Consider the following 15,559-nt stretch of genomic DNA (forward strand, 5'->3'; position numbering starts at 1 on the left):
TTGTCATTATGACGTCGATCATATCGATTCGGTCAACGATGGTATCGATTCTATGTACAAATTCAGCGGGTGATCATTTAGAATGTATTTGACAAATTTGTGCTTCATTTTTTCTCACCATAACGTTTTGCCTCATTTGACCAAACATTTATCAGATCAGTTGAGCAAAATAGAAGAAAAATGTGCCACTGGAATTGTGTGTCATTGTCCAGACAAAAATATGTTTCCAACCCGAAAATATCGATACATATGTATAATGTCGATCATTTACCTCATTCTTGTAGGTGCCTTTGTCCACCTGAACTGCGTAAATGCACAATGCACGTATACCTAATTGGTCGCATGACGCTCGAAAAACAAACGACACTCGTTTATTTCTCTCCTTCTTTCTGTCTTATTGCCTCTTCTGGTTTCGAGACGAGAGAAAAATCGAAAACAAATAACGTTACCTGCCATCTTCGCCTGGGATTGATTTTTAAACATCGTGATTTAAATGTGCGAATTTCGATTTCGCCTTCGAAAATGAAAATATTCACACAACTGCTGTGTAAATACAGGCGTTCTCTCGCTCTCGACTGGCTTGGACTCGCTTTTGCGTGCACACACACATCCACACGAAACATCTGCTTTACGCGCACGCGAACCTCACATATGCGACAATTATTCCGAGAGAATCGCAACAAAGCCACACGATGATGACGAATTCCGTGTTGCTGCACGTTCATTAATGACGACTTACTAACGAAAACAAACAATAATAATCGCTATCACTTTGCCAAATAGACGCAACATACGGCATTAGAATATCGGTAATCAATATGGACAACAACAACAACGATAGACGCAGCTCTGTCTGCAAACGGCCGTTTTGACGGCGATTAGTACAATTTAATTACATCCAGCGAGATGATTGAAAACAAATTTATCGCAAATAACGTTACGTTTTACGTTAATCGCGTCATATTTTTCACATGTAATAGCGACAATTATTCGGAAAATAGCCACTTTTGTGACCTCATACATCATTTCTATATGTTGAAAGAGAGAAAAATCAATATTTTTGAAAGTGTTAACAAAAATTCCGAATAATTTCGGGATTTTAAAACAATAAGCGAAATCCAGTGATGTTACCAAAGTGATAACAGTTTTTTTTTTGCTTCTATAGAAGTAAATTATTATAGATTCGGATTTGAAAAAGAAATGAATGAATGAATAAAAACAACAGAATAAAATTCATATTATATCATGAGAATTTAGCGATAAAAAATGGACCCAATGTACAAATAATGAAATTAGGTGACGAGAAGAAAGGCGGTTTTTTTAAAGTGAAAAAACTTGTAGTAGTACGAAATTCTTCTAAAAAGTCTTCACATTTTCAGCCAAGTAAAGGAAGGTCGGTTGATTCGTTATGAAGGAGCCATAAGGCGATGAAGAATACGTATTCTGGTAATGATACGTAATGATACCATTATCACATTAACTTCGCAATTTTCACCAATCTTGCAAGCTGCCGAGTATTCTTATCCGTTCCGTTCAAGTTCAAACTTGATTCTTCTCAAAATAAACTGAAACATTTGTAAGCTGTTTAAATACGAACAAGACGCTTAATGATTTTAAAAACAAAGGAAATCGATTTTGCTGAATCGATGAAATTGATGATTCCAAAAAAAAAAATTGGGAAAATGCTTCAATGCTCATCACAGGGATAGCATAACATTATTTGCAAACAAAAGTGTCTCCAAACATTGAGCATGGGGTGTAGACGCACGCTCGTAGTGCAAAGAGCACGGTTGTAGACGCATTTACCTCGCGCCCACATTGTCAAACATTGCCTTCAAAATGCGTTGCGTTGTTCGTTTGACAGCTACTGGATGTCGGAAGATCCATTGAATTTAAACAGATTCTCTGAAAGAAGAATTTCTCTTTGCGCCTGGAATAAAAAACATACACTGAAAACAGAAAAGTTTGAATGATAAAAACTGCGGAACTTTACATTTTAAATTGTGTGCGTATTTATTCAAATTGGTCATAATTCTAATACATTGGTAATCCACATAGAAAACTAATTCATCTGAATAAAACTGTAACCATTTTCTTTTGTTTTCTTCAACTTTAACGAAATAAATCGGTCGTGCGCACACTGGCAAATGCGTTCATTTTTTTTGGGAGAATTGTACAATAGTTTGCATATTGTCAACGGCGCACATAAACATGAATATAAAAAATAAATTTTGATATATTTTCTTTGAACTTTTCTTTCCAAAAAAAAAAGATTTGGATTAAAAGAGCATCTTTTTTTTCATCAACAACATTTTTTTTTCTCAGTTCAACGAAATCCGAGCAAATTTGTTCAATTCAACGTGTTTGAATCAAATGTGATCAATTTCAAATGGATTTGAATGAAATTGCATTAAATTTTGAATAGAATGAATCAATAGGTGCTTACGGGTACTATCTTTCGGCCACTTTAAATTGATATCTTTGATAGTTTTCATGAATGAAGGTAATTTATACCGAGTAGAAATGGTTGTGCAGGGCACGTGTCTTAATAGACATATTCTTTAGAATCAATTCTTACAAATTTGATTGAACCAAACCAGATGGTACGATTTTTAGAGCGATCCGTTGAACTGTGTTTACATTGCTTTGAAAGATCATTCAAGAGACGAAAAAAGATGAAGAAAGGGAAAAAGAAACAAAACGACATAGTACATACAAGTTCCTTCTGATAAATATATTTGTTTCAAATCTAAATAATATATTCATAATTTGATTAATGTTGTTGTTATAGCTTGCAATAAGTAATTGGACAGTGGCCGCATTGCGTGGGCACCGCTTCGTTAAATCGTTTGCATGGTTTTTGTTGTAGTAATTCTTTCGTTACACGAAAATGCTAACACAAACGAAATCTATACTCTTTCTTTGCTATTCATTTAAAAAAAACCAATTAAAGAGACATGTTTTTGTTTTGTTGTTCTTCATCATTTTTTTCATTCAATTAAATATGCGTATGAAATAAAATCTTATCAAATAAAACTGAAAATGAGACAAAATAAACAAATTAACCAAAACATGTACAATAGATTGTTTTCTTTTATTATTTTAATTATTATCATTATTTTACATATGTATATATTTGCTTGTGTTTCGCTCTCAGCTTAGCTGTGTGAATGGATGCAACCGTTAGACATGTGAAGAGTGCGAGAAAAAAAAAACAACAAAAGTGAAATGAATTTTGCGGATGCGTTTTGGTAAGTAGGGATTTACCCAAGTAATTTGCATATTGACCAACATGCGTCAGTCAGCATTCAATGCGACCAAAATGAAATCATGATCAATTTGCACTTTTCACTTCCATCCAATCGAGTTGCACACACACCCACACAAGCATATCCAGAGATCCTATTCTATAACCTTGGTAACTTGCCCGGCGCTTTGAAAAAAACGTTTCGTTTGATTTCTTTTTTGTTTTTTTATTCAACGTGTTTTTTTTTGTATTCAATGAATACTATTCATTTTCTTTATTTCTTTAAATAAACTTAATTGTTACGATTACAAAGGTTTTTTCTTTCTTCGTTAAGTCTACAAGTAAGCAAGAAAAAAAAATATTTAATTGACGAAAAAATAGAGAATAAAAATAAAAACAGAACAGAGAAAAAACTCATTTATTTTTGGGCAATTGCTTTGCAAAAACTGTCCATTTTTTTTTTCTTGTATATATAAAGCAAATAAAACCATAAAAAAAATGGAAATTAAACACTGTCCTTAGCGAATTAAAAACGAATGAAAGCTACAAACCGAAATGCGCAGATATACATCAAATCTTAAACTTAATAGCTAACAATTTTTGTTTTGTTTCTTCTATTCAAAATGTGTGTAGTTCTTTTGTTTTCAATTGTAACAAAGAGAAAAGCAACAACAAAAAAACACATTTGATTTTACATTCTTAACATTTTTTTAGACCTAAAAGAAAAACTAATGAATGAATACTTATACAAAACAAAACTAAAGAAGTAAAACGAATTGATTGTGGTGGACATTCGATGTTGTTGTTGTTTTTTTTCTTTGATAAATGGTAAAGACACTAATGAAAAAAAATTCTATAGTAATGATTTGCAAATGTGATGGTAAGAAGTGGTGGTTATTCGCGGTGCGTGTATTTGTGCATAAAAATAAAACAAAAATTTCATCTAAATTCTATAATTATGTTATTCTGAATTTTCCCCTTTTCGAAATTTCGCTTTTATTTAATCTCACTTTCAACCGCAGAAAGTTCAATAAATGCAACTCCAAATATTTTGTCGCCGTTGTTGTTCGTTCGTTTTTGTATCTGAACCAATTGGTTTCTGGTTTTTTGGTTGGTTTTTCGAGTTCTATCTATGTGTTTTTTTTGTATGTTATCAATGATATAATCAGTCCAAAATATATCGAAATTGTACAAACTGTTGTGCCGGTCTTGGCAATTCGAAATGAAAGTGAAACATCGACTTCGTTTTTGTTTCTTGTATTTTCTATTCTTTTTTTTTCACTCGTTAATGCAGAAACCATTAGGTAACTTTCTTAATGCAAAGCACCAGCCACAATGAGCTGCGCGCTAATCGTTATATTTATTCTTCTCGTATATATTTTATTACAAAATGAATTAGATTAAAAACATATTTTAAGAGAGAGAGAGAAAAAAAGTGAAAAAATACCCGTTTTCGTGGTAACCAACGATTTATGTCTTTTGGAAAAGAAATCATTTAGTAACATTCTATCCCGGCCCCCTGTATAGCCAGCCGGTTTTGTCGGTTCGGCTCTTTTTCCTCCTTTTTTGCTATATAAATCAGTTATTGCACAAAGAATCCATTTTTCAGAATTTTTCTTTCTTTTTACAATACAGGTAACTGGTGCTTATTCGGCTATTAATTTACAGTAAAGCAATCACAATGATCGGTTTTCTTTTCTCGTTTTTTTTTTCTTTCTTGCGCGTCCATCATATTTAGCATCTCAATAGCACTCACTCTCTCCACTCCAAACCAATAGAATTAGTAAAAGCACACACTTTTTACTGGGCAGTTGTTAATGGAGTGGATATGAACTCGACTTTGATTGTAGTTTTTTTTTTCCTGGAGAAATTTACTCGCTTCTTTGGAATTCGTCATTTGCTTTGTTCAGCAGAGATTTACATCATGTCAATTACATGCTTCAAAGGCGAGTGAATTTCGGATGAAAACCAATTTTGACTCAAAATTTTTGAGTTGGTTGAAATGGCAAGTTTTGTTGAAACTTCAGTTGGATTTTGTTTTATTGACACTCAAATTGGATTTGAAAGAAGACATTTTGACAGACAATAAAAACGAATTTGAATTTTTTCAAAAACAGAAACCAAAAGCATTTTCGGAAAATTGTTTAAATTTTCTGGATTCCTTACAGAAACGCGGTGTTTTTTTATACAAAATTAACGCAATTCTCCCAACATGAAATGTTTGCTGATGATCAAAATTTCAATCAGTCGTTTGAAAATTATCGAAAATGTTTGAAAAATAACGAATATTCAGGTAATCGATCAAAGAAAGATCGAAAAATCTTCAAAATTGATCGGAAAAATCCGAAAATAAACAGAACACTCTTCGAACATAATCAAAAATTGATTGAAAAGTGTTCAAGAATGATCATAAAAGTTCGAACGTTTCAAAAAGTGACAAATTTTTTCTACACACAATGATATGAATTTATGCACTTCTTCATAAACACAATCTGATTGTGTATCAGATAGATAAGAATCATCACGTTGCGAATGGCGCAAGAGAATGATTTTGGCATGAGTTTTTCGTCTTCTTATTTTTTTTCTCCGTGTTATTCAACGACTCATTTTGAGGCCATAATTCAAACAAATATATTTTTTTCGAGTTATTGAAGTTTCTACGCACAGCGTATGCGCATCGAAACTATTATTTACTAAGTAACTCTCTTCAACAATACAAACGCACACAATAATGTGTCGAAGCGCCTAAATTCGAGCGGCGTTATCTGTACACGTAATAAAACTATGATTTCGAAATGGCATCGCATAAAGTTCAAGCGAGTGTTTGATCCGTGCGCAGCGCAGTAACATTTCGAATGAAATTTTTTCGATTTTCGTTCATAGATCGCATTTCATCGAATGAATGCGGCCCGAAAATTCCAAAGCAGCATGGGTGTTTTTGTACGAATCATCATCAACATCATCATTGTTTCGTTTGTGAATGGCGAAAATGAAATGTGCGTTAATTGAATGAATTCACCGAGACTCTCTCTCTCTCTCTCTATCCGTGTGTCTCATATTGGGTGACGTGTGTTTGTCAAGATGAAAATGCCAGAGTCGAAAAAAGTGCACGGCGACTCAAAGATCGAATAGACAGAAAAAAGAAGAAGAAGAAGGAGGAGGAGGAGGAAAAAAATAACAACTGTGTTCATAATGTGCAACGCACGCTCTGCTGGCACACTGGCACACTGTTTGGCTATGCTACACTTATCGCCTCGTGAAATGTGTGTTCGAAACGTGAGCGAATCGAGTAAAATTGTAACTACTTTTTTTTAGATACATGTATGTGCATGATCGTTGTATATGAAATACACAATCGAGAATTTATACTAAGTCATAAAAGAGAGATAAAGTATGCAACGAATTTGTTGTCATCATTGTGTGTGTACAAGCGATAGAGAGAAGACGGAAAATTAAGTTGATTCAAGCTAAAAAGCCAGGCAACCGAAACAAAAAGTTTTGAAGAAGAAGAAGAAGAAGAAGAAGGAAAAAATGAAACCAACAACAAATATCATGATCAATATAATATAACTGCTGAACGAACGCATGAGCGCGTACTTCATTTTTGGAATAGACATAAAACCAAAACAAAAACACACACACACACACTGCTCGTATGTACATACGTCCAAGCGCACGGGAATGAAACGAATTAAACTGAAGAGAAAGAGAAAGAAAAAAGCGTACACACAACAGCAGCAGCAGCAGCAGCAACAACAACAACAACAACATCAGCATGAAAATGAAAACGAAAATGAAATTCAAAATGCGTGTACATAAAAAAAGCGAGGAAGTAATATGTATGTATGACCTACTTATTTACTGCGTTGCTTCGGCTTTTGTTTTCGGTTTTAATATATGTGTCGCTTTTATAGCATTGTAATGCGTTGCGTTACTCGATGCCGAGTCTCTTCTTCTTCTTTCTTTTTCTTTCGCTCATTTCATTTTCATCGTCTTCTACGCCTCATCCATCGAATGTGTTTCTTTGACGAATTTTGGACACAACTTGCATCGCACACCAAATATGAGCTCTACACGCGCACATTCATCGCATCGCACACACACATTCTCTCTCTCTCTCTCTCACTCTCTCTCTCTCACTCACTGTGTGCATATGCCGATTCATATCCGTCACACTCCACGGGCGTGCTACAATCGGGATTTCATGTTGCGAACTTTGCATAATATGTCAACAACAGATTGGATGCGATTTGTGTTTTTTTTTCTTCAATGATTTACAGAATAGTTCAGCACAACAAATGATCTTGATTAGGCATCGAGAATGCTCTTCACTACATTCAATGCTCTCATTTTGATCTTGAATTTTCGGCGATAACTGGATGTGCTAAAACGTTCTCAATTATTGCATTTCAGACATTGTACGTGTAGCAAACACCCCCAATCAGCAGTTATGTGCAGTGGAAAAGATCTGTTTTTTTTGTGTGTGTGTGCTTCCAATGGAATCTTTATTGATTTTGCCACAAACAAGTGTTTTTTTTTCATTCCAAAATGCCTTGTACAAACAGATTTGCACTACAAAAGATGACACTTTTTATGTAAAGAGTCTTTCTTTACTTTAGATATTTTTTCAAGCGCTACAAATATGCTTTTCTTCAACATTATAAATGTGCGGTTTTGTTTTGACTTGATCTTTAAAATAAAATCTTGATTACAACGGCAAAAGTTCAAGCTCAATGCATTTGATATGGTTGAATGTGCAGGTTGGGAAGCCTTGCGATCAAGCATTACTGTCCAAACAGCGTGTGTGTGTACGTGCAAGTACACGGGTGCATATTTTGAGAATGGTTGCTATTTTTTGCTACTTGTAATCTTCCCTATGCCATTTTCAATCCAATTCAACGTTTTTTTTAACCATTCAAAGTGTGTGTGATCCACTCTATTACTACTGGAACAAATGATTTTTATTTTGTGAAATTCATTTTTCATTTGAAAACTTTGTATCGAATGAATAATCAATTTTTGATTTAAATTCCCCCAAAAATGTTTAATTTGCAATCTAAATTTTAAGTAAATCAAAGTTTTCTTCTGGACAATTTACGTTCAATTGTAAATTCTTCGTCAGATTTCAAAGTAGGTAAAAAAGCGGGTGCTGTTTCATAGACTATGCATTTTTTGTTCTAATGGAAAATCATTTAAGAATCAAAATTTGATTATTTAAACACGAAAAAAAAATCAAAAGCAGTGAAATCATAAAATCTTTACTTAACCAATGACCAACATTAGCTTAAACCAAAATGAAAATACGTAAATTTGCAGTCTAGCCCATAATTAACTGAAAATTTAGATGTGTAAATGAGTTTGGTGATGGAAAGCAATCGGAAATCGTTCGCCCAATTCGGATGGAGAATGGGAATGATTTGTGTGTGTGTGCGTAAGTCAACATGTCATAGCAATGATTTGATACTAAAATTGATTGATCGTTGAACAAAGTCTTTGGCAAGTGTGTGTGTGTGATATTAAAAAAGGGCTCGACAATTCAGTCGTTGTTCAAATTTTGCTAGACTGGTTGTGGCTATTTCGAGTCGATAACAAGAATGACAATAAAAGAAAACCGAAAAAAGAATTAATCAGTATCCATATACAAGCATGGAGTGCCAGTGAGTGGAATAGATAGAAAGTGTGTACGATGAAAATAATTGAGCAAATCGGTTCCTTGTGTGTCGATTTTATTTGTGTCCTGGCACTTTCGCCACTGGTATGAACCTATGGTTCTTTGGATTGAGAACTGTGTGTGCGCGTGTGTAATTGTTGACAAAACTGCGGTGCGAAAAGTCGAGTTCGGTGTTGCAGTGGTGTTCACGGTACCAGTATAGCCTATGCCATTGCCATTGTCTTTGTTATTTTCATTCTGTATGTGCCTCTATATACAATTTATATATTTTTGAATCCAATTTTACTTTCGCGCGCGGCGCATGTTGTTTACTGTCTTTACTCGGTCGGTTCTTTTTTATTCTGCTTAATTTAATGCGATTTACTTGATTTTATTTGTTATTTTTCATAAGAATTATTTTTTTTTTTGCTTTTTCTACTCGTTTCATTTTCATAGGTATTTTCTATATGTTTATATGTATCGATCTTGCGCTCACTCATTCACTCCTTACGCTATTGCATACGTCGTCTATTTCACTCGCACGCCCCGACCGACCGACCGACCGTTCGTTCTTTCGTACGTACGATCGATCGTTCGTTCGTTCGTTCGCTCGCTCACATGCCATGATCGTTACTAACTAAGCTTAATACATTACGACAGATATTATTTACTTCTGGATTGTTGTGATTCATTAAGTGGACGTACAATTGTTTGTGCAACTGGATTTCGTTGGTCATTTCTTCGAGACGTCTTATCAATGCATCTTTTTCTTTGATCAGTGTTTTCACCTTTTCTTCCACTTCGCGTGAACGAACTTTTGCCTTTTCGCGACTTTTTCGCACGGCAATGTTGTTGCGTTCGCGCCGTCGACGGTATTCATCGGTGCCCTTATCAACATGCTTACCGTTCTGTTTGCGTTGGTTCATCATTTGTTTGTGCTTCAAATTGGCCAAATGATTACCTGGTAAATGCGGCAGTCCTTGATGATGCAGCGTCGGCGTTGACAATGTGGTGAATGTGTTGCCGCTGCCGTTTGATGCATAATTCGGTGGTATTTGATATAAACCGGCACCACCGCTGCCAACGGCCACATTTTGATTGCCCACCCCAATGAATTGGCCACCGTTTACGGCAACGGCAGCCGCGGCCGCTAATCGACGATATTCCTGCGGCTCAACTGGCTCCTGTAAGGACGAGCAAGTATAATTCATGTGTGAGTTTTGTTCATTCAATTCCTAAGCACGAGAATGAAGAGATAAATTTGGATTTTGGTTTATTTTTTGCACATTTAATAGTTACATAATTTTTGTTTTTTTGCTTGCTTTTTAAAATGAACGAAGAAAAAAAAAACGAAAGAAAAAAGTGGTGATGATGTAATTATTAAAATCACAATAGACACACAAAAAAAGCGAGACCCAGAAAGAGAGAGTGAACAGAAGAGATAGAGAAAGGGGGAAAAAAGCAAAAAAAAACAGAGTGTAAAAAAATGGAAATGGGCACACGTACTTCTTTGATATTGGTCGCATCAGAACCAATGGAACTGTTTTCATCGCTTGAATTGTTAGCATATGTGGCTCCAGTGTGTACCGCCTGTGGCATATATGCGAGAGCTGCACGTGGATAGACTTGCTGGTTCATCCGTTGCTGTTGCTGTTGTAATTGTAACACTTTGGCCGCCGCCGTCGAACCATTCTGATTTGCATTCGCATGTGTGCCACTATTATTGTTGTTGTTGTTATTCTGTGTATTTGGTACCAGATCGGAGAAGATGCCCAAACCCTCTTGATCTCGAAATTGATCATCAATTAAATGTTGAAGATCTAAGCTAATTTCCTGAGACGTCAACTCTTCGAGATCACTTTGTGCGGAATAATGCTGTAGTATTTGCTTCTGTAGCAGCACATTATTATTATTATTATTATTGTTATTATTTGTATTGTTATTATTATTATTGTTGTTGGTGGCCTGTTGCAAATGCAATTGTCCTTGTTGCTTGTTCACAATCAGACCATTATGGTTGAGCGTGCCGGCCGTTTGGTTTGTATTTTGATTGGCTTGATTTTGTGCACCACCACCATTGCCACCATTACCATTCACCGATGCACCGTTATTGTTGTTTGTGGCCATTTTTTTAATATCCATTTGGTTTATTGCTTGCTGTTGCGGACTATCATACATTTGAGGTGATTCCATAGCTGCACTTCAACAACAACAAATCACAGCCGACACACAGACGGCATAATTTGAATTCGAACGGAGATACGCAGGCACTTGATTAATTTTCGATGTGTGTGTTCTATATTTCGTTTCTTTCTCGTTTTATTTCTCTTTTTTTATTCGATAAATTCTCTTCGTTTTTTTTCTACTCTTTTAAATCACCTTCCGCAAATTTGGAAGGTCTCTCACTTTTTATTCTCAGCCTGACACCGTTAAATTCACTTTCCGTCGAATTAAATCCTTTTTTCGATGTTATTGATTTGTTTCTTTTTTGCTCTTTTTTCTTTCTTCTTTTGTTGCAAACTTCACAAAGTCAACCACTTGACTCGGTGCCTCTATTTTTCTCTTCTTGATTACTGCTTTTTATTTTCATTCGCTGATTGCAATCAATCAATTTTACTTCGTAAGTATTTTTCTTTCGTTACAGTAACAAAATAACAACAACAACAAACACTTCAATAATTTTCTAGTCAAGTTTTAATCCTTTGTGTTGCAAAAATAATCCACCGTTGAATCAGTGATTTGAATGAAAATAGAAATGCACTCGGTTTCGGTTTGTCATTCGTCGTCAAAATGTTTTCGTCGTTGACTTATTGTTTTTGTTTTCTGATTGATCTTCTTTTTTTTTGTCGCAATAAAATCCCTTTATTCAATTACACTTTGGATGATGGAATTGATTTCGATTTAATTGTTTTATTCGATTTTTCGTTGTTGGTTTTGTTATTTTTTTTTTAATTCGAAAATTCACTTTCAGACATTTTTCATTTCCCATCAACACATTTTATTAAATTTTCCGCAAATTCTGTTTCAATTTGCAAATAAAAGAAGAAAAGAAGCAAATAAAAGAAACACCCGAAAATGGTAAGACACACGGAAAAATAGCCAAAAATCCAGCAAGAGGCCAACGAAACACAACGAAACGGCGGAAAAATTAAAAAAAAAACTGTTGTAAATATGTTCAAAAAAAACAGTATGCGCTCGTATCATATGTATATCAATGTAATATATCAGCTCTTTCTCAGATGTGAGCAGGCGTAAAACTTTTATTCGACTGAAGTCTTAGGGCTATGATGCAACTGATTTTATATATATGCTAATACACCGAAATGCTTGAAACACTGTTTTTCATTTCTTTCTTTTTTTTTCTTCACAATGAGCAAAAACGAAAATAACGAATGAACGAACAAACGAAACGAAACACAGGCGAACCCGCACAGAGACGCGACACCGAAGAGAGAAGTACAGCACACTGAGAGAATGTGTACGATATGTGTGAGTGTAGTGTGTGTGTGCGCGCGCGCGCTTCACTTGCTCGCTTCACCAGAAAATCCAAATGCGCTCTCGCTGAGGACTCAGCCGAAAGAGAAAATGCGGTTTTGTGTGTCGGAAGAAATTTGAATCGCTTCGTCGGTGCGCGCTACTCACTGCTGTTACTGCTGCTGCTGCTGCGCTCTGTGTATTACTGTTACTGCTGCTGTTACTGCGGCTCGCTTTGTAATAATCGCACAAGTGAGGAGGAAAAAAAAAATACATCAACGAAATGAAGCGATCGCTTACATTGCACACGGAGAGTAAACAAGAGAGAGAGAGAGCGCAACAGAAAGACTTGAATGTAATGGAAGCGAAGCGATGTTGGACTGACTGTGTGACTTCACTGAGCGCACATAACTTTCTGTCGATTACTCCGTGCGTACTATACACAACAAACGACACTGTAATGAGAGAGAGAGGCCCCCAAAGCGCGCGCTAAGCAAAACAAACGATCGAACATACTGAAGTACATACTGAGCTCGAACAACGCTCTCGTACACACTTTGTGCTCTCCCTCTTTGCATGTGTTTCAGTTTTGGGAGCGAGAAACGGCGCGTATGGTCTGGTGGTATTTCTGGTACGGTATGGTAAGTATTTTGTGCATTCGCTAACAACCGAAAACCTTATCAAATTCCTAACGATCCAGCCAAATTACAATACGAATCCAACCACAACGATGACGACAAGCTCGACTAAAAGAGTTGGACGGCTTTTGGCAAAGGAAAAACAATGTTCGAAGTCGAATTCGTCGTCGTCGTTGTCACATACCGCAAGCTCAATGAGCTTATTTCTCTATCGTTCACCACTGCACATGCGACAGTTTTGTGCAAGTGTAGGTGTGCAAACACCGTTGCTTGCACATTTGGCCGCTATACTGGTGTGCTGTGTGGTGTGGAATTTAAACTTTTTCTAATTAGTCTGCGTCGATACACATTTGCACAAATGAGTTCTGTGTTTTACTTTTTTTGATAACATCAAAAATTGCATGCGGCCAAAAAATTATTGATAATTACGGTTGACGACAAATTCATACCTGTAGCCCGTTCCCCACCACCCAGTCTTCAGTTGCAGAAAAACGCATAAACAGCTAATGATCAATTCTCTCTTTCTCTCTCTCTCTCTCTCTCTCTCTCTCTCTCTCTCTCTCTCTCTCTCTCTCTCTCTCTCTCTCTTTTTCTCCCACTTTCGTTCTTTGTAACACATTGATTCACTTGCCACGGCCATATACTCTTTCACGCTAAACTCATTCATGCAACCCAAACAGAACATTAAACAATAGAAAAATAGTTGACAAAACAAAAACACGAACAATTTATTTCGATCATGTTCAAGACATGCATTGCACGACAACGACATCGACATCGACGACCACGAGAACGACAATCGATGAAAATAAGTTTAATTACTTAGTAGGCAATTCAAGCAGCGTTTGCAGCTCGATTCCGCTTTGCGCCTCTCAATCGCAGCACATTCGTTCGTTTCAATTTTTCCAAATGCATCATAATTGTTGAATTACAACGACAACGACCGTTGTGCGCGTGTTTGTCATTGTATGTGTGTGTCGCGATGTGCGCATACTTTTCGGCTCTTATTAACGATCGCATTCAAAATTTCGGTGCCGAAGCACTTTTATGTTGGAAGGCAAATTTTAATTTCCCTGTCCAATTCGCTCTCGCTTCAACTTACTCCCTCTCTCCCTTGCGCTAGCACTCGCCGAGTGCAAAAAAAAGTCTTTTGCCAGCATCACATTAATCAGAATCTCAAGACAGCCGAAACAAAAAGTAATAATTTATTACCGACTTTGAGAGTGCGCGACGCAAACAACAAAATATTCGACTCAATGATTAAATTACACTTTTTTCCATTCTCTCGTGTGTTTTTTTCTGGTTCAAATCGAATTTCGTATAATTAAATTGCATTTTGCGATTAAATAAAACGCATTCATACACCATTACAACGTGTTACGTGTCGTCACTAAACATGGAGAGCGGTATAGCGCACAAACAATATATAATTTCAGTAGCAAAATTTGTTCGATCCGTCTCATGCTCGCCAAACTGTTTATAAATACGATAGCAATAGCCAAAGAAATAAAAAGAAAAAGAAAAGATCGAACCAAGCAGCAACAACAACCGCCACACAAAACTGATAACGAAAACAGCAAAAATCGGACGAGCGCCGATGCAATTGTGTGACGCGCAAAAATTGTGTGCGATCGATGCGAAGGAAAAAGAAGGAAAATGTCCAGCAACCGAAACATTCGATTAGAGAGACAGAGAACACGAGTAGAAATGTTTTGGTTATTTCGGAGTACAATTCGGGGTACAATCAACCCACACGAGAGACACAGAAAGTGTAGTCATCAGTAAAGGGCAATGACAAAAACACATTTTCGATGAGGTGAACTTTTTTTTGGCCATTGCAATGAAGTAAACGATTTTGTTTGTTTTTTTTGCAGCCAATCGATTCAGACTTGCAATCTTATGGCTCATACAGAGATGACTTTAGCGCACCCGAGTATTTGTGTTGTTTTTTTTTGTTTTTTTCTTCGTTATACTTTACCATTTTGGTCAAAGGAACTTTGTATCAATATTTTGTGTAACATAACAAAGAACAGTTTTTTGAAAAACCACATTTATATTAGTAAAATATGAAGAAAAAATCCCCAAAAGTAGAAATTTCGTAATATTGTGAAATTGAGCCAATGCGCGTAATTACTAGGTGTATATAACTATAACTGCACAGCTAATAATATATTATTAATTATTATTAATACTATATTATTAACTAGGCAGTATTAACAACTGATACGTTATTAACATCGCCTGTTAATATCGCTATTACTTACTAGTTAATAACAGTTAATACCGATAGTATGATCATACTATATTATTATGATTTTTATGATAATATTTTATTAACATCCATGTTAATAATTATTAACATATCTGATGACATTTATTAACATCGCTGTTAATAATATGATAACTGGAAGGCTAATTTCGCAATACTGATAAGAGATAGCGTTTCGGTGTCTTCGGCAATGTTGTAGTACTCGTCGTCCTCTACAACTTTGCCTCAGATTGATATCACTTATCTCTTATCAGTTTACCGGAATGATAAGAAAAAGAAAA

General features: G+C 35.7%; 1 protein-coding gene across 2 annotated transcripts; it reads right to left on the reverse strand.

Annotated features, from left to right (window-relative positions):
* Positions 1-2,940: 2,940 nt before the first annotated feature.
* On the reverse strand, positions 2,941-12,580 carry LOC129574993 (CCAAT/enhancer-binding protein). 2 transcript variants are annotated; one of them, XM_055457734.1, is made up of 2 exons: positions 10,404-12,580; positions 2,941-10,132 (listed from the first exon to the last, which is right to left on the reverse strand). In XM_055457734.1, the coding sequence occupies exons 1-2, from the start codon at positions 11,088-11,090 to the stop codon at positions 9,512-9,514; spliced, it is 1,308 nt and encodes a 435-aa protein (XP_055313709.1). In that variant the 5' UTR covers positions 11,091-12,580; the 3' UTR covers positions 2,941-9,511. The 2 variants fall into 2 exon arrangements, with proteins under 2 accessions (XP_055313709.1, XP_055313710.1); XM_055457735.1 differs by having other exon boundaries at positions 2,941-10,081; positions 10,404-12,579.
* Between the last annotated feature and the right edge of the window lie 2,979 nt (positions 12,581-15,559).

The sequence above is a fragment of the Sitodiplosis mosellana genome, unplaced genomic scaffold (genome assembly GCF_009176505.1).
Source record: "Sitodiplosis mosellana isolate CC-2019 unplaced genomic scaffold, AAFC_SMos_1.0 Smas_scaffold_6166, whole genome shotgun sequence".
Classification (NCBI taxonomy): domain Eukaryota; kingdom Metazoa; phylum Arthropoda; class Insecta; order Diptera; family Cecidomyiidae; genus Sitodiplosis; species Sitodiplosis mosellana.